This window comes from Homarus americanus, unplaced genomic scaffold (assembly GCF_018991925.1).
Source record: "Homarus americanus isolate GMGI-L3 unplaced genomic scaffold, GMGI_Hamer_2.0 scaffold4076, whole genome shotgun sequence".
Classification (NCBI taxonomy): domain Eukaryota; kingdom Metazoa; phylum Arthropoda; class Malacostraca; order Decapoda; family Nephropidae; genus Homarus; species Homarus americanus.
The window spans coordinates 1-20,630 of NW_024726765.1; the positions used below are offsets into that span (position 1 = coordinate 1).

The 20,630-nt window shown below is 44.7% G+C and overlaps 1 protein-coding gene across 1 annotated transcript; it reads left to right on the plus strand.

Moving 5' to 3' along the window:
* Positions 1–15,796: 15,796 nt before the first annotated feature.
* Positions 15,797–16,720, plus strand: LOC121865697. The gene has a single exon (XM_042365215.1). The coding sequence runs from the start codon at positions 15,797–15,799 to the stop codon at positions 16,718–16,720; it is 924 nt and encodes a 307-aa protein (XP_042221149.1).
* The last annotated feature ends 3,910 nt before the right edge of the window (positions 16,721–20,630 follow it).

Genomic DNA, 20,630 nt, shown 5'->3' on the forward strand with positions numbered 1-20,630 from the left:
TCATTGTAGTGCTTTTATTTACCCGTTACACATCTCTCACCATGCTTAATAATATTAGCTATCTTCATGACATTCTTATTGTTATCAATGATTGCGGAATTCACGATGTTATGCTCCACCAACACACAGCCTTTTACTAGACCAACCCCCACTTCCTCTATTCCCCCCTCCTCCCCACACACTACAGTGGGCGACATCTGTTGGCCGACCATAGCATTTCCCCCAGCTGTTTCGAAACTTCAGACTCAAGCTATTCGAACACTCACTGTGGCTGGAGAGTGGACACGACTTTTGTGCACGATAGTGCAAGGCCTGTCCAACAAACGGCATACTGTACAAGCAGCAGCCATAGCTAAAAATAATGATGTCTTCATTCTACAAGAAACCCAGACGTCAAAAGATAAACAATTCCGCCTGCCTGGATACCAACAGTACTCAGTACCAAAAGGGCCCAACTCCCATGGCAGCATGATTCTCGTCAGGGCGACCATCCCCAGTTTAGAAGTAGAACCAGTTCACTGTGGAGATGGAGTAGAGGCACAAACTGTTCGGATATACCTGGCAAACGACAGTCTTGTAGTATACAACATCTATAAACCGCCACCCAAACGACTAGAAGCCGGTGAACTACTGACACAAGCAACACAGGAACTTGTGCTCATTGCTGGGGACTTCAATGCCCACCATCCAACGATCAATCCGACCACATCAATGAACCAGGATGGTCATCACCTAGTGGAACTGCTGACAGATGTTCCAGAAATAACGCTCATTAATACTGGGGAACCAACACACATACTGGGAGGAACATTGGACCTCACATTCATCTCCACTGAGCTCGTTCCAGTAGCTCAGTAGGAGGTAGATGATGAACTCACCAGTGACCACTTTGCAAAGACAACTACTTTGAGAATGGAGCTACTCCCTCCTCCCCCACGTCCGCCACCCAGATGGAATTCCAAGAAAGCAAATTGGAAATTATATCAAGATGAATTTCAAAAATGGTATTCGAACTATGAACCAGCAGAAGATATTGACCAACTAAACCAGGACCTTACTGATGCCATACAACACGCAGCAGAGGAAGCAATACCCAAAACAAACCCTACAAATAGACACCACAAAGACTTCTGGTTCTACAATGACGAGGTCAGAGAACAGAATCACAGAATCAACACATTCAGAACTCTGGAGAAAACTCAGGATAGCAACAGGAAAACTGCCCAGAGCTCCAACCCACCCCCAGCCACGACAGAAAGCAAATCTCTTGGCAGAGCACTTTGCAGAAGGCTCTTCATCAGCTCAACTACCTCCTGAAATAAAACTTCATCTACAGCAAGTACAACTGGAGAGAGGAGAAATAGTCAGACATGCAATTGAACAAACTGACACTACAGACTGTCTGTTTACTATAGAAGAAATCAGAAGTGCCAGGAAATCAAGTAAAGACACCGCCCCTGGCAGTGATGGTATTACCTATTGCTCAGCAATGCAGGACTTGCTGGTGAACTTGCTCTCCTAAAAGTTATCAACGCATCATTGTCAGCAGGCAAACTCCCGTCAGCTTGGAAAAGGCAAACATTGTTCCCATTCCCAAACCCAAGGACCACCAGAATTTCAGACCAATATCACTAACAGCATGCATCGGCAAAACCGCCGAAAGGGTGGTCCATACACGATTCCTCTGGTAAACTGAACCACTTCACCACAATATCTTTGGATTCACCAAGGGTGTCAGCACTGCACACAGTTTGACCACTCTCCTGGGATCGGTTGATCAAAATAAGGCAATCGTAGTATTCCTTGATCTAGAGAAAGCATTTGAGCTGGCAAATGCACAGGCCATTGTAACCACTCTGACCCGGAAAGGCGTCAAGGGATGCCTACTGGCGTGGATTGCTGACTATCTCCAAAATAGAACAGCAAGAGTTACCTGTCAAGGACAAGTCTCAGATCACCAAAGACTGGAAAATGGCACACCACAAGGAGGAGTTCTTAGTCCAACTCTCTTCAACATCCTCATGGAAAACTTGTGTCGGCTCCCCTTTCAAGAGGGTACCAAACTGCTATGCTATGCTGATGACTTAGCACTCATAGAAAAAGGCAGAAACCAGATCAGCAAAGTCCAAAGAGCACTAGACCTCATCAGTGAAGAATGTATGAGTCTCGGGCTCCAGATATCAATCCCAAAATCGAAAGCCATGAGGATTGGACACAATGAGCCGGTGACAACTGCAAATACAAGGTATTGCCCTACAATGGGTCAATGTATACAAATACCTGGGCGTCTGGATTGACAAACGCCTCAAATTTGACACTGAGATAAACTATCTAAGAGACCGAATGGGCAAGAGAGTCAACATGATGAGAACCATGACAGGACCCAAGGTGGGTGTGGGACATGTAGTCTTAAGAACGCTATATATACACGCCATTCGATCATTAACAGACTATGCGAAACCGGCTCTTAACACACTGTCTGAGTGGCAGTGGGAGAAATTGGAGGTTGCCCATAATAACGCTATAAGAGTCATTATCAAGGCACCTATGTGGAAAAAAATTGAAAACTTACACATGGAGACAGGTCTCACATCTCTCCAAACCAGGAGGGAACGATTAACAGCGTGCTTTGCAACAAAACTGATTACCAGGGCTCGGGAAAGTGACATCAAGAATGGACTCTTACGAGCACTGAACCTTAACTGACATGTCTTTAGCAAGAAAACATGGCTATTGTGCGCAGCTGATGCTGTAAATCGACTGGAATTGAAAGACACAACCCTCAGCAAAGGACCTGATACAATGAGTCCAGACTACAGCACCCCAGCACCGTGGGAGTCCCCGCCAGCAGTCTTCAACATAGGACAAGAATGGCTGACTGTAACCCACATGAGCTCCGACAGGTAGCAGAGAGAAACATGAAGGCTCTAACACCACACAATAGTACGATGTATTACACAGACGGTTCCGTAGAGCCCACCAGTACGAAGGCAGGAGCAGCCTTCACCATAGAAGGAGGTAACACGTCCCTTTGGAGAACCTCAGATGGATGCTCTACTTTGCAAGTTGAGCTAGCTGACATACTTGGAGCCCTAAGACACGCTTCCATAAACAGTCAACAAGGCGTTGTAATACACACTGACTCACGATGTGCTATTGAAGCGCTACAATGCAGAGAGCCTAGAGACAACATTCATCTCATAACATCCGTTATTGGACTACTGCAAGGGTTAAAACTACAAGATCGGCAAGTTATCATTAACAGGGTGCCCAGTCATATCGAAATCCCAGGGAATGAACGAGTTGATGCTGCTGCCAAGGCTGCGTTAGGACAGCGAAACATTGAGATGAATATCCCGCCCAGTCAGGAGCAGATAGAGAAGACCACAATAACACGAACTGCCCAGTGGAAAATAGACAAACATAGAAGATTAACACCAGTATCACGATCGGCCAGGTGGTACTATCTGGTCACGAATTATGAGAGACCACCACTCATAAAGGATATAACAAGAAGGGAAGAAGCCATCTTCCACCGACTGAGACTGGAATACCCGCCTATGGGAAATCATTGTACAAGTACCAGCAGAGCAGCACATGTGGAAGACCTGCGACAGCGGAACAGAAAACTCACCGCAGCACTACCTCATAGAGTGTTCTGGAACACAATTAGCTAGGAGAAACATACAACCCCCTATCACAGCAGAGAAGGTTGCCAAAATGCTAACCACCAATCAATCTCAAGAAACCCTACAGTTTCTTACCGAGCATCCACCCCCACGCTAGTGGTGGAGATGTACAGTTAACTTAAAAGATGCTGGTGTTTTACCCCAGCAATGGGTGGGCCAGCATTTTAGCTTAAGGGTCGCGTAGGTAATATTCCTACAAATCTTTCATAAAAAAAAAGCCGTGAGGGCAGACAACACCAAGCTCTCAAGCAGAGAAGACCTCCTCTAAAAGAAGCTCCTCCACAGCAACTCTTCTACTACGCAGCAACTTCCCACCACCTGGCTGCCATGTACGTATATATGTGAGCCTAACAAAAAGAAAATAGACAAACACAAAGAGAAATTAGACGATAGGCCACATACACTACGCTACAATTGTGAACCCGGAGTGACGCACTTACAAAAGAATGGATGAGAAACGGATCTCTCTTCGGGTCTTCAACCACAACACCGAGGACTAGATAATTCATGTGGAGGCAGCTCTCACCGGCTCAACAGCTAAAGACGAGCAAAAGTACGTCGCCCTGGTTTGTTCCTTGCCCACAGAAATCGTCACGCAAGTCTCAGAAGTCATCACCAACCCTCCAGCTGACAACAAATTCGCAGCTCTACGAGATGCTCTGAAGAGGCGATACCAGCAGCCTGGCGCCAGTCTCCTGCAAGACCTATCAAGTCTACCCCTCGGCAATTCAACGCCTGCACGTCTCTGGGACGAGATGCGTAGACTGAACTCCTGCCACACAGACAGGCTTCCTGACACTGTCCTTCATGCCCAGAAGCTCCCTGCAGAAGTTCGCCTCGCTCTGTCCGCACTGGACTACTCTACAACCCCGGCGACCTACGCAGCCAAGGCAGACTGAGTATTTCATGAATACACTGCTGTGCGCCATGCTGCCGCGGACAACTCGGCGGCCACACAGTCACTTACATCCTATCTTGTCAACCGGATCAACGCTCCTCAGACGAGCAACGCTTCACAAGACATGAGAGACCTGCTACAATCTCTACACCGAAGGATGGACACCCACGAGTAGCTCTGCTTCTCTATGCCTGCTGCTGCTCCTGTTCCTGCCCCACGCACTGTGTCCTACCAACCCCGACGTCTTCGTCCTGCCTCGGACACCGCCGCCAGCTCCCAACACAGTGCACCTACCCTCTTCTGGTACCATCAATGCTTCGGTGCTAACGCTAGACGTTGTGAGGCTCCCTGCAACTACTCGGGAAACGGCGTCTCACTGCTGCATATCACCGACTGCATCTCCGGCAGGAAATTCCTCGTTGACACAGGGGCTTCGGTCAGCATCACTCCCTCCATCACCGCAAGACACATCAAAGCAACCCTCATATGACCTGTTCGCCGCCAACGGTACTCCCATCGCCCCCTAAGGCGCACACATCCTCGCCTTGGATCTTGGTCTTCCCAAGACTCTGCGCTGGTCCTTCGTGGTGGCAGACGTCTCTCAATCCATCCTTGGCTTCAACTTCCTCACCTTCCACAAGCTCGTCGTCGACGCAAGCCACCTCTGCCTCGTCCATGAGCCTACAGCACACACGATCCGGGGTACACGTGCCGCAGTCGCCGACACTATCACCTGCCTCTCGCCGTCCAACGAGTTCTCCTCCCTGCTCAAGGAGCTCAAGGAACTTTTCTCACCCCGAGTCTCTCCACCACCACCTACTTCGGGAATCTTCCACCACATCGAGACTACAGGACCTTGTTACAAGTGAGAGTTCAATGAATGGTTGCGGAATCGCAACGTAAACGTCTTTTATTTGTGACGTCATTTCCGCCCACCTCTGCTCGCTTAGTTTTACCTATCAAGAGCTGGGGGATGGCAGTATTGGGCTGGCAGTCATAAGTTAAGTATCTCCTTTCTTATTGTACAGTATATTTCTAGTGGTATAACGTTTGAACCTTGCTCGACTTTTAGAACACCAAGTATTATATGTGAGATTGTTTTTAGTCATATTTTAGAATTCCACGGAAAATAACTTACTTATTTATGGGGTACGAGTGGTGGATAACCACGTTGTTCATGGTAGTTGCTAAACTAAATAAGTGTTTAGTCTTTACTTTTATGTTTATTATTTTGTCACTCGGTTGAGTCACTTATTTGATCAGATTTAGTTTGTATTTGTTTATTTTTGTACATAACTGATATATTTGTCTTATTGTTTGTTTGTTAATAAATTCTGTAATTAAATCTACTTCATGAATTTCAATATACCCCATAGTAATGAGGTGATGGATTTGGTGGGATCTATTCCTTGGACCTATAACACAAAGAGAAGTTTAATTTGTGCATTGTTACAACCTAAGAGGCCAAGGTCGTAACAACCTCCTGACGTAGTCACCAACTGTCAACTATACCAACGAGCGCAAATAGAACCCCTAGACGTTTGCCTACACCAGTGGTTCTCAACCTGGGGGCCATGGCCCCCAAGGGAGCCACGGCAAGAATTTAGGGGAGCCACGGCGAGCTGTTATAAATTGTACATTTCAAAATAATGTTGGGAATCTGAATTAAACAAAACTTGTATTACTTATTTTGACTTGGCAGAAGAGAATTTTCATTCTTTTTTTGTCATTTTGTTTAATCATAACGACAATACAATTTTAATATTTACATACTCTGGTGCTATTTCTTTTCTTTTTTTTTACGGATTTTTTAAGATTTCACAGGTCCAGTCTCTGTCTGTGTGACAGGCGCTGGACCAAGTTGCTGAACTGACTTGTTCAGTACGTGTCCGTGTGTCATCCCTTTGCAAGTGGTGATAGTGTAGTGGATTCCTCCCCTGCAAACGCTTTTGTCCCTGAGTAGCCGACCCCGCGAATTCCCCTGTGTATGCCTCGTGGTCTAGGTCAACCAGCGCCGCCTTACATGACGGAGGTCAACTATTAAGCCACGCCTACCTCCGCTATATATGATCTCACCTCGTGGTGACCTAACTCTTTCTACCTACAGCCAGTCTTCAAGTAACACCACCTCCTCCGCTCCTGCCTGGCGGCCCTCGCTCCCGCCGGCAGCATGGCGACCCACAAGCTGGTCCTCATCTGAGCACCCTCACCAACCAGCTCTCTCTATTCAACGCTTGTAACCATGCTGCCTTCCCAGCACCAAGCTGCATTGTACATCCAATACAATATGTATACAGAGAGCACATTGTGAGTTTCCTTTCTCCATCCCATCCTCAGTGTGAACCAACATCTCGTACCCCACAATAGGACCGAATGATCTCAGTCTGGCCTGGGATACCATCACGAAAACAGTGGAGTGTATTGTCTCTGAACCATATATTGTGTTTGAGCTTGACTCAAGCATAATATACTCTGCAATTGGTATTACTTATTTTGTTTCATAATTCATGTGGTCGCTGCTTTACGTGGGTGAAATATTTGTACACTTCCTTTATTAATTCTTTCCTTATTTATTGGTGCCATTGTTGTTCATACTCATTCTTTACTTAAATAATCCTACCATTTTTAGTGCTAAATTGGTATGACTCACTATTCTTCTCATTCTTCCAAGTTGGGCAGTGCTTGTCAAAGGAGGCGTGTTCTTGCTTAGAGGAAGTACACTTCAGCTTGCTAGCTTGAGTGTGAATGTTTACCGTGTGCATGTTTGTGTATGACTGTATGTGTGAGTGCATGGGCGTGTTATGTATGTGAATGTGTGTGTGTGTTTGCCATTCTAACTCTTGTCCTATTTATCTGTCCTTCTTTATCATTCTTTAGTCTTTATCACTTGTCTTTTTGTCTGTTCTGGGAGAAAAATGAAGGAGGCCACGAAGATGTTGAAAATTCCTCAAGGGGAGAATGGAGTGAAAAAGGTTGAGAACCACTGGCCTACACCAACACTCAAAAAGAGACAGGACCAATCACAGAATGGATGGAAGAGATAGGAGAAGGAAGAAGAGAACACTCGTGGTTCCCTCGCAGTAAAAGAAGAGCCCTAGAACCCACACCAACTCCACTCTATTGAAAGAATGCAACGTTACCCCTTGGCAGCCCTACCACTTACAACATTAGATCATAAAAAGACAGGATGTTCTTAGCAGAAACACAAGTACCTGCCCTAGACTCCTCACCATTGGCTAGGACACAAGACACGAAAATGTAAGGCATAAAATTGCAACACTTGTTAAACATGCAAACATCTAACATAAATATAACACCTACAACGAAATTTAGCTGAAACACAAACATGAGAAAGGGAAGCACTTGGGCTGAACCCCAAGACCTCTCATTCTACTACTGTACTACTTTCCAATTTCCTCACCTTTTTTCTTGCACTATCCACCAACCCCAAGTCCCTCCAAACTCCACCATCATTCTTCAAGTCTAGTTCCCACACCACCAATCTACGCACCAGCATCAAGATCTCTTCACACTTTACTTCACCCATCGATCGATTCGATCGTGAGGGCAGACAACACCACGCTCTTAAGCAGAGAATACCACCTCTAAAGAAGCTCCTCCACACCAACTCCTCTACTAATCAGCAACTTCCCAGCACCTAACTGATATGTACACACACACACACACACACACACACATATATATATATATATATATATATATATATATATATATATATATATATATATATATATATATATATATATATATATATATATATATATATATATATATATATATATATATATATATATATATATATATATATATATATATATATATATATATATATACATACTGTATATACATACATGCCTCGTATACATATACACACATTGCATATACATATATACATATATATATACATATATATATATACAGTATATATATATATATATATATATATATATATATATATATATATATATATATATATATATATATATACAGTATATATATATACATACATATATATATATATATATATACACATATACATACATATATATATATACATACACACACACATATATATATATATACATACATATATATATATATAGTATATATATATATATATATATATATATATATATATATATATATATATATATATATATATACATATATATATATTAGTGTGTCAAGGAGGGAAGATCAGCTTAAAACTAATGGCCCATCACTTTTTTGGTATATTTTAGTGAATATAAACAGAAAATAATTTCAGCGTTTCAATATTTTGCAACCTTTTTGCTAGGTAAATTTTAGCGTGAAATTTATCGAAAATTCAACGTGACAGCCGCATTAGTGCATTACAATTAAATAAAGAACATTGCTTTCGACTTCATTCTCCTTAACAACCCAACTAATACGATATTTTTTCTGTTTCCAGATTCTGATGCATTTATAAGTTGATAATATTTGCGATGGCTGCTTGTGCCAGGAATGAGGAACCAAAAATCCAGCCATTCTTCAGTCACTATCTTGGGTCTGGGAGAGAGCTCCCGAAGTTTGGAGTTAGTTTACATTGAGAGATGCTTTGAGATACGGTGTTTTAACTAGGCAATCAGTGAAAAGAACCAAAGAACTTGCTAACAAACAAAGACATTGCCAGTGATATGACCAAAGCTGTCTTTGGCACAGTGCACTCTGGCTAACGCTCAGTTCAAGCTTCCAGTCATAACAAGTCAGAAGAAGATTAGTGAGAGATCATAGCCAGTTGGGGAAAAGGTGAGATATCTCTCTTAGAGAGGAAACTTGCAGTTATGACACAGCTTTGCCAAGCAACTGACCAGTTATTTGGACAATTACTGTAAGTGCCCACTTGTTCTCTGTCCTGAGTTTGATGACGACTGTAAAACTGGAGGCCCAGCATCTCCTGTGTATTTGCAAGCGTGAACTGAAGATTCCCAGATCGAATTGCAGCATTTGTCAAAGCACAGAGAAAGAAGACTGGCAGTATAGGGGCTCTCATGATTTCCTTTGGTAGCCAAGATATTCCGGAGTCCAAGACAGGAGGCTGCCACAGAGAGGACAGAAGAGGAGAAGAGTTGCTGAGGAAAAGAGACTTGAGAAGGCCCAGGGTGAGTAAAAGGCCGATGATTGGAGTCAAGCTGATTCAGAGTTTAATGACTTCCCATATTGAATCCTCGAAAAGGACCAGGAGAATGGCAGGACTTTGGTTCCTAACCCAGAAAATAATGATCCCAAACCTTCCAGGCATAAGATTCGAAATAGAAAGATATCCTGAGCATAGCTCTGGCCAGCATGCGACACCACACACTGGTCTCTCAGAGAAACTGCAGAGATAGCAACAGCTGCCTGGGTTGACGGTGTGGTTTGATAACACCTGACAGATGTTCACCTGGTGATAGATCATCATAACAAAGTAAGGAGAGCTCAGGAGAAACTTGTCAGGTAACCTAGAAGAGGAGTTTGATAAGGGATAAGAGAAAAATGGAATCAATTGTTTGTTCTTTGATGGGAGAAGGGATGACACTAAAGCGTTCATGAAAGTTGGAGCCCTGACAAGTTGTTCCCTGCCATGGTGAAGGAGGAAATTCATCACTCCTGCTGCAGTGAACCAGGAGGGAAGTATTTTGTGGCATTTCACCCAGAGAAAGATGACATCAGGAAACCAGCTGAGATAGTGGCAGATAAATATTGTGAACTACCAGAGAGAGAACGTAGACCAGAATCTCTGCAGGCCATTGAGGGACACCACCAACACGAACACAGGGGTAAGGGGGGGTCATACAGTGATAGAGCGGAAGATTGGGAGGAAGCTGGTCTGGATTGTTTTAGACCTCCACACCAACGAGAGTTGCCACTCAGACATCTGGATCCAGGAGCTGATGGCAAGACTTTTCAAACAACAGATGGTCTGGTCCTTCTGGCAAGATGCTGACCTGCCACTGGAGTTAGAAATAAATCCTGAGCTTTGAAAATCACAGTTGGCCTCCCACTCGTTGAGCTTTGCACATACTGTCATTGACGACCTGAGTACTGACCACAGTACAGGGTTACATGGATTTGCAGTGCCATCAAAACTGGGGTCATGCCTGATAGACTTGCTTACCTGCAGATAGGTCCAGTGTCACATTCTAGGTGGCTCACAACGGCTCTCAGGTTCTGCAGACTTGGGGTCGCTCATCATAAACTGGAAGGGAACCAGCTTCATTGAACCTGGGAGAGACTTATTGTCCAATTCATCAGAGTGTCTACTGCCAAATTGGTTCAACAACAAGGTCAAGCCACTGTTCTCCGAAGGTCTGAGGTATATGTTCTTTCCAGCTTGAGTCCTGAGGAGTCAGCCAAGGAAGGTTGTTCAGATTGTGGAGCAGACTGTGAGGAGATCTTCTCCTGGCATGCTCATCCTGAGGCAGTTCTGCAGACAATGCCTGCAGCAAGGGGATGAGGAGGAGGAGAAGAGGGCAGTCAAAGATCTTGGATATGAGACTTATGAGAGATTCCGCATGACGAATCAGTTGGTGACGATTCCTTCAGGGTCAGGAAGACTCCTAAAGTCAATCTAGGTGCCAAGACCCTCACTGATCTCATAGATCTGGATAACATCCAGGCTGGCAGTGAGCCCCCTGGCCTGCAGCCTCACCAATGTCTGTCAGAGCTGGACAACCCCATGCATGTCCCTGCCTGGGCCCCGTGACACCCAGAGTATATAGAGCTGTGTACAGCAAGTGAGCGAGGCCAGCAGTCACGCAGGTACAGCCAGGAGAGGAGGGAAGGCTACATCCGGAGCTCAGGTGGTCAGCAGGGAGGTGATGAGTAGAAACAGAAGCAAGAGCACATGTTCTCTATGGTGTGCAGCAACACCGGTCATAGTAGTAAAACCGTTTTTGTATTTGATGATTTTGTTTTCAAAGAATATTAAATTTAATAAATGTGTCAAGATCATTCGTTTCACTATTCTGGATCATTTTCATCCTAATAAATTAACCTGATACATTTTGCTTTACTTCAAATAAGCTATTTAGTGGTGCTGGTAAAAGGGTGGAATACTGACTTTCATAAGATTTCTGCCAAAATTTAGCCTAGCAAAAAATAAAAACTTTTCAAATCTGGAAGATATCACATAGATTCTGCACATAGAACTACATCATTAATACCATGGGCCGATTTTTCAAACTAAAAAAAATTCGCTCTCCGTATGACATTACACCTTTTTAATATATATATTATATATATATATATATATATATATATATATATATATATATATATATATATATATATATATATATATATATATATATATATATATATTTATATATATATATATATATATATATATATATATATATATATATATATATATATATATATATATATATATATATATATATATATATATATATATATATATATATATATATATATATAAAACTATTGTGAGTTTTTCTTTCACCTCCATCCTTTGTGCGAGATCTCCTACATGTACGTATGTATGTGAGCCTAACAAAGAGAAATTAGACTACTGACCACATACACTATGCTACAGGGTCACGGGCGCTTCTCATATGGGCGCAAAATGCATTTTTTTATTTTTTTATGTGCGCCAGTATACCACTTCATTTGGGCGCCAACATACCGGTACTTCCGTGACAAATTTTCCTACTCCCTACATCCCTCACTGTTTATCTTTCTCGATATTCTGCAGAAATTACAAACCGTCACCTATATCAAAATCAGGGGAATGAATGCTCATGCACCTGTAAGATGCCAAGAAAGACAAAAGATGGACTTTATACTTGAACAGTTCCACATATATGAAGATAAGGAAATTAGCCGGACCCAGTATATTCGAGCAGTTGGCTGCAAATTCAACCTATTGTGGGGTTATGAGATATTGGTTCACACTCAGGATGGGATGGAGAAAGGAAACTCACAATGTGCTCTCTGTATACATATTGTATTGGATGTACAATGCAGCTTGGTGTTCGGGGGTGGCAGCATGAGTCCAAGCGTGATGTAGAGAGAGCTGGTTGGTGAGGGTGCTCAGAGGAGAACACGCAGCTCGTAGGGCGGCATAGTCACCGCCGGGAGCCGCCAGGCAGGAGCGGAGGAGGAGGAGGTTTGCTTGCTGGTGGCTGTAGGTAGAAAGAGAGGTCACCACGAGGTGAGGTCTTATATAGCGGAGGTAGGCGTGGCTTGATAGTTGACCTCAGTTATGTTAGGCGGCGCTGGTTGCCGACCTTGACCACGAGGCGCAGGCTGGGGAATTCGATGGTCGGCTAATCAGCGACAACGGCGGTTGTAGGGGAGGAATCCACTACACCATAACCGATATGTAAACAAATTATTTTTAAATAATGAAAATGTACATAACAGGTCAGATTTTTAGATATTGTACAGTATATTCCATTTTATAACCTACCAATGCATTTTCAATGTTTTTAGCCTGCACTCTGTTTAAATAAAGAAAATGTAAATAACAGGACAGATTTTTATATATTTTATATTTCCTTGTGCTACGTTAACCATTTATTTACCTGAAAATAATGGTATTCATGTTTCAGAGTTGGCAAATATGTGTTACTTCCGCCTAGCCAAATAATTAGCAAGTCTAACAAATCGTCTAGACCAGTGTTTCTCAAACTTTTTCACTCCATCCCCCCATGAGGAACACTCAACATCCTCGTGGCTCCCCTTCAGTTCTCTCCCCAGCCCCTCACAAATAATGATGAAAATAAACTGTTTTGGTTCTCTTCCTTTGTTTTAATGTTTATAATCATCAAACAGAATGCATATTTTGTTGCAGTTCAATGGGATGGATGACATTGTTTCCTTTCAGTCAGTCGACTGATTTGAAGTTGAGTCACTGATAAACCACATCTCATGTCTGGGTCTACATGTAACCGGTTTCGGCTTTAATTCTTTATTTGAAGAAGGGTGGAGAAACCAGATTCACAAAAATAAGTAGTAGAAAATGGCAAGAGGACTCGAAGTGCGACCTCACTAACTTTTGGATATGACTGACACATTGAGCACCAGAATACAGTCAGAGATTTTTCTTCAAAGAAGTCTCTGGCAGCAGATTCGTTCCTGAGATCAAGGAATTCGTCCTGACCATCGTCGGGAATGGCAGCAATATCAAGAGTGCTAGAGAAAGGATTCCTTACCAATTTCCCTTCTTCCTCCTCGAATTCTGGGAAGTACCTTTTGAGTTCACTTTCCAAGGATTTCAAGTGCTGAATTATTTCATTTTTGAGCGATGGGTCAAGTAGATGATCCTCTTCAATCTCGTCAAGAACAATTGAGATATTCTCAAACATGGCAACATTTTCCGCATTGAGTTTCCTTTGCCAGTTCTGGAGTTTGTCAAGAAATGCACGAATACAATCCATGTGGTGAAACACATTTCTTTCCTTGCCTTGTAGCTTGAGTTTCAGCCTGTATAGCTGCTCAAATATGTCTGCCAGGTACGCAAGACGTGGCTCCCACAACACCTCGTTGAAGTGACTTAGTGGATCATCCTTCCCTTTCAATTCCAGGAAGAACTTAAGTTTTCCCCGAAGTTCGAACACTCGATTTACAACATTACCAGTGAAAAGCCATCGCACTTTGGAGTAAAATAGCGACTACGAACAACAGGGAAGTCTGTTTCAATCTCCATAGGCACGATCCTGAAGGAGACGAAGAGCGTGAAGGCCAAAGAGATTGATCTGAAGGTGACTAGCATCGGAATAAGAAGAAGTCGATCCATCAACATTCCCAGAATCCTCGTTAGGTTGCGGACACCAGAGCCGTTGCCAAGTGGAGGCATCTCCAAGGAACAACACCTATCCATGCACCGGAAAGTGGATCTCCAGATAGGGTTGGATAAACCACAAGCCCTAACACCGTTAGAAGTAAGGACTGGAGAGAACGGAGAGCCGTTCGACGTGCGCACACTTCTAGGATGGACCATAAATGGGCCAGTATCTCCCACATCACCCAGTATTGAACCAAAATAAGCCCGGGAAGTTGAGAATAGTTTTTGATGGTGCAGCAACATATGAGTCAGTGTCCCTGAACAGCCAAGTGATGCAAGGGTCAGACCTCAACAACATATTGATGGGAGTCCTCATTAGGTTCCGATTAGAACGGGTGGCACTCATGGCTGATATCGAGGCTATGTTCCACCAGGTACGAGTACTGCCTGAGCATCGAGACGCCCTGCGCTTCCTGTGGTGGACAGACGACCAACTATCGGGTGGGATGAGCAAATGACCAAACACAACAGAGCTGTTTGGCGGCAGTAGCTAAATGAACTTTACCATGTGTCCCAAGTACGCATCCCTCGATGTTACCACCCTGAATGTGCAAAATCCAAAAACTACGGTACAACTGCACCACTTCTGCGACGCCTCCCAGCAAGCATACGGGGCTGTATCCTACCTCAGGATCACAAGTGGAGACGGAGCCCACTCTACCTCCTTTGTGTGTAGCAGAGCCAAGGTAGCTCCTCTGAAACAGCAAACCATACCTTGGCTCGAGCTATGTGCGGCAGTGTTAGCAGCCAAAGCAGACAAACAACTGTGAGAAGAACTAGAGCTGCAGATCGACAGATCAGTGTTCTGGACAGACAACATGGTCACCCTTCACTACATACGAAACACAGAACGGTGCTTCCATACCTTTATGGCAAACCGAATTGCAACGATATATGAGAATTCTGACTCATAACAATGGCGACACGTGAGCTCCAACCAAAACCCAGCTGATGATGCCAACAGTTGACTGCATGGGGCAGAATTGAACAAGGACTGCAGTTGGATTCAAGGACCCCCCTTTCTTTTGATGAAAAATAAATAAAATACAAAAAATAAAAAATAAAATAAAATAAAATATTGGCCAAAGAACCCAAAGCCGATTCCTAACCTTGCAGATGGAGACCCGGAGGTAAAAAGAGAAGCAACAGTACTGGCAACGAGCACTGACCAGGGGGAGAGTACCCTAAAAGGGCTATGGGTACTCCTCATGGCATAAGCTACTGAAAAGTGTGGCATGGCTCAGGAGGTTCATACAGTGGCGCTTCAGAGACCCAAAGGAAGAACGTCACCAAGAAGATCGACTGAACATCAGCGAGTTGGATGAGGCAAGATAAGCTGTCTTGAGCCTGATACAAAGGAAGGGATTTTTCCACGAGATGGTCGCGCTGGAACGAGGACACTCCGTCAGGACTGGTGACGTAAGCAGACTGGAACCTTACCTGGGTGCAGACGGCCTGATCAGAGTAGGTGGGCGACTGAAGCGTGCTGCTCTCCATCCAGACCAAAGGAACCCCATACTGTTACCCAGGGACAAAACCACAGAACTTATCGTACAAGAGGTACATTCGACCAGGGCTGGCCACTCAGGACATGAGCACACTCTAGCAGAGGTACGCGAGACATATTGGATACCCAAATGCTGTAAGATGATCGACCTAGTACTACGCATGTGTGAAATTGGTCGAAGAAGCAATTGGAAGCCTACCCACCAACACCAAGCTGACCTGCCAGAGGACCGGGTACATCCAGAAGATCGGCCATTCACCTGCACCGGAGTCGACTGTTTTGGTCCCTTCATGGTTAAACAAGGCCGGGCCCGGACGAAAAGATGGGGATGCTTGTTCACATGTCTAGCCACCCGAGCTATACACCTGGAAGTCCTCACCTCACTGAACACAGACTCATTCATCAACGCCATGACGAGGTTCACATCCCACAGACGACCTCCCAAGCGCATCAGATCCGACAATGGAACCAACATGATTGGAGCGAACAGAAAACTTCGGGAGGCGGTGAGTAAGTGGAACAGCAGTGACAATCTTAGGAACACACTTTTGCAGAGGCAAATAGAATGGGAGTTCAACCCTCCAACTGCCTTTCACATGGGTGGAGTGTGGAAGCGTCAGATCCACATGATGAAGAAGGTTCTCCAGGGGGTGTTGGGCACACAGGTACTAGACAACGAGCGACTCAACACCCTGTTCTGTGCCGTGGAAGAGATTGTCAACGTGAGGCCCATCACCCCAGTATCCAACGACCCGAGAGACCTAGAAGCACTCACTCCCCTTCACCTACTGTGAATGCACGCGGATACCCTGCCCACTGGAGGCGATCAGTCCATAGCAGAAGTGTACCGAAGAAAATGGAAGCATGCCCAATTCATTGCAGACCAATTCTGGAAGAGGTGGGTGAAGGAATATCTCCCGACACTCCGGCGGCGACAGAAGCACTGGGGACATCGTCATCATATCTGGACATCCTCTCCCAAGGAGCAAATGGATGCTTGGAAGGGTATTGGAGGCCGTACCGGGTGATGACAGCCTGGTGCGGCTTGCCAAAGTGAAGACGAAGGACTCAGTGTTAATACGTCTAGTGACAAAGCTCTGCCTATTGGAGGGAGTCGGAGAGTGAGACTCCCGACAGACAATGGGTTTCGAGCAAGCTCAACAGGGGGAGTGTTACCGCCACAGTAGGATAAACTAGAAGAGAGAGAGAAAGAGAGACAGGAGAGAGACAGAGTGTTGACAACGAACTTTGCTGAGGTGTTAAATGTGAAACAGATGGCCCTCGCCTCGGGCTGACTCACTCCCTGTGGGGTTCAGAAGTTAGCCTCTAGCCGTCCAGTGAGCTAACAAGTTAGGGAGCTAATAAGTCCTACATTAGACCCGAAGCACGTAAGTTTTTATATGGTTTAACATCCCACTCTACTCAAATATGTCATATGTAGTTGTTAATAGTAAAGGAACGTACGAATGAATTAATTATCTCATATGTAACATATGTAATTTGTACTCTGCAGTTTTTGATCGAATAAAGAACAATCTAGTTCTACGTAAAAGGGTCTCATTATCCCACAGTCGCTCAAAAATAATATAATGAAGAAACTCTTTTCGCAGTAACTCTCTCTCCTTTTGAATCTTCCACACATCCGTGCAAAACCAAAGTTCAGCAGTCACCCCTATTGTAAGGGCTGTAACGAGCGGGATGGTTGTCCGCAGCTCGTTGGGTTGTTAGCTGCCTCACTAGGGAAATAGACGGAGGTGAGAAGGTCGCTGCTGCCTCGTCGCACACCAGACACTATCCAGCCTTGACCACAGCTGCACTTCCCCCGCTGTTCGATTCCAACTCTGGTTGTGTACTCATCTGAGGCTCCTGAGGCTCGTGAGCCCATTCCCCAGTCCTTCACTATTCGGCTGTCAACTCCGGACACCTACTCCAGCTACTACCGCGGCTGCCACGTGATCGCCTCTTCCTCCATGCCCGATCCACTGTCCATGCCCTGGTGTCTCTCCTGTATGGCAAGACATCACCCACCAACGCCGGCGCCAAGTGAGGAAGCTGCCCTGGACCTTCCCCTTGAGAGCGGATCATCACGTTACCAGAACATTCTACAGTGCTGGTTAAGAGAAAGATTCATCTGCAGCCGTAGGAAATACCTGTACTTTGTTGTATTGATTGTTTTGTTTCAAGTAATTGTTTGACTCCAGTGCTGTTTATTTAATATTTGTGTGAGTGGTGTCAGAGTTAAATTATTGTGATTATTTTCGTAGTAAAGAAATGTCAATCTCCAACGGATGTTTGTTACCCCTTGGAAACCCATGGTTCTTGACTTTCCTTTTTATAAGATCCTGATTGGGTTGGCAAGGGATTTATATCCCACAGGCCAGGCCTTTACACCTATCCTTTTTCTATCATTTCATCTCTCTCTTCTTATGCGTCTTGTACATGTCATGGATACCATACTGACTCTCACACGACTCGTATCTTTCACAAGGAGTTATCTGATCCTCAACAATATTAAAATATAATTATAATAAAAAATTAAATCTATGTAGATTTTACATACAAAAATATAAGGTGGAGTGGAGGGGGGGGGGGGCCGTGAGGACTTTGCAAAGAGCAATAGGTTAAAAAAATGGGAATCACTGCTCTAGAGGTTGGATAATTCTGGATATGCAAGGAAATTGGAGGCCTTAGCCCCTGGCTTTACGTATAATTTTATATGAACCTCGTTGGGCCCATCTTACTAGGCACTGGCCTACCCATCCAACTCGGTATAACGTCTGAGAGGTTCAACCGCAGCCGCCATTTGGTCTACTCGGACGCAGTTTAAATAGCATGTTGCTAATTTCTTTATTTTCTTCACTATGTTTTAGGAGAGCTTAATATTATTATTTGCTATGCATTAAGCTTTAGCATATCCGGTTCAAAGGACTGTCGGAATTTGCAATAGTGATTTAAATATGCACATTGGTGGTAGAACTGCTAGTCCCGTGGTGACACGTAGTACATGAAAATACAGGACCCTACTCTGTAACAGCTAATAAATAACACGGCTGCACTATCAAATACTGGAACTAATTATTTAAAATTACTATTAAGTTAAAAAGATAGATGGAATAGTCTGTACACTGCGAATATTATGGATATAAGTGTTAAACAAAGAGATTATAAATTTTCACCGGCCAAGGCGGCCATCTGTCATGGCTGAGGGAAGTTGGGCCACCTGAAGAAACTCTGCAGGAGAGCTAAGAAGCACTATGGAGGCCAGATAGCCACAGACGCAGTTACTGGTGTGGTGGTGGCTGATGTCCACCTGTCTCAAAAGCCACTGTTATGCGTCGATGTGGCCCGCCCAGCTAGTGATATTCTCCGCCCAGCTATGACCATCACAGACACCGGCGCCCAGGTGTGTGTGTGTGGCCGGTCCCACCCTAATGTCATCGTTGGGTCTCCGGCCTGCGCTGTTACAGCGTCGGGCTGCCTTACGTGACCTGGCCAACATCCCGCTGGCCACCCTGGGTTCTGCGCCTTGCCGCATTAGCCTCCCCGATCGTTCTACTCTCCAGGACGTGCACTTCGTCAAGTCTGTCGAGCACCTGTACCTATAACTCACCGCCTGTAAGAACCTCGGCTTGATGCATGTGGACTTCCCGCTCCCACTCCCCTCCGTTGCTACTACGGAGCGGCAGATGGGGGTGACACTAGCCCCCTGCCCAGGCCACCTGACATGCCGCTCCACCCACTAGAAGAAAGTGCCTCAAGACTGGAGGAGTGGCTCTTCCGCCACTTCTCGTCTATCACCTTCAACACGGATAGGTATCCCCTCCCTGTGATGGCAGGTGCCCCTTATCACATCCACCTGATACCTGGTGCCAATCCCCGTACCTGCCTAATTTTGATGTAGATGACGGTTTGTAATTTCTGCAGAACATCGAGGAAGATAAACAGTGAGGGGTGTAGGGAGTAGGATAATATGTCACGGAAGTACCGGTATGTTGGCGCCGAAATGAAGTGGTATACTGGCGCCTAGATAAAAGAATAACAAATTGCATTTTGCGCCCAAATGAGATGCGCCCCTGTCCCCTTGTGGGGCGAGAGTCCGCCAGCTTCAGGTAAGTACACTCGACTGAGTAGTGCCCTTTGAGATGTTTATACACCTCAATTAGGTCCCCCTCTGGCCGTCTGTAGTGTAAGCTAGGCAATTGCAGACACGTTAACCTCTCTGGGTAACTGAGGTGCCATAGAGAAGGCACCAGTCTGGAGGCCCTCCTTTGGACATTTTCAATCAACTGATAGTCCCTAGCATATCTCGGGGACCAGACGGGGTAACAGCACTCCAGGCGGGAAAGGACCTTGCTGTTGAAGATCTGAACAACCTTCTTATAAGACGTAACAATTTTGTTGTCCGATTCACCTTCTTCGCACAATGGTCCGAGAACTTCAATTCATTGTCAACATACACACCTAGGTCCCTTTCACATTGCCTCAATTAATGCAGTTAATGCAGTTTCGTAGATATCTTTCTGCAGTTCTTCACACTCCGCTTAGTTCTTGATTTTCCGAAATAACTTGGCGTCATCCGCAAACATTTGTATGGAGGAATGTACAGCGTCAGGCAAGTCATTTATGAAACAAACAAACAATAGCGGGCCCAATACACTGCCCTGTGGTAACCCACTTGTGACAAATACAGATGATAATTTTGTG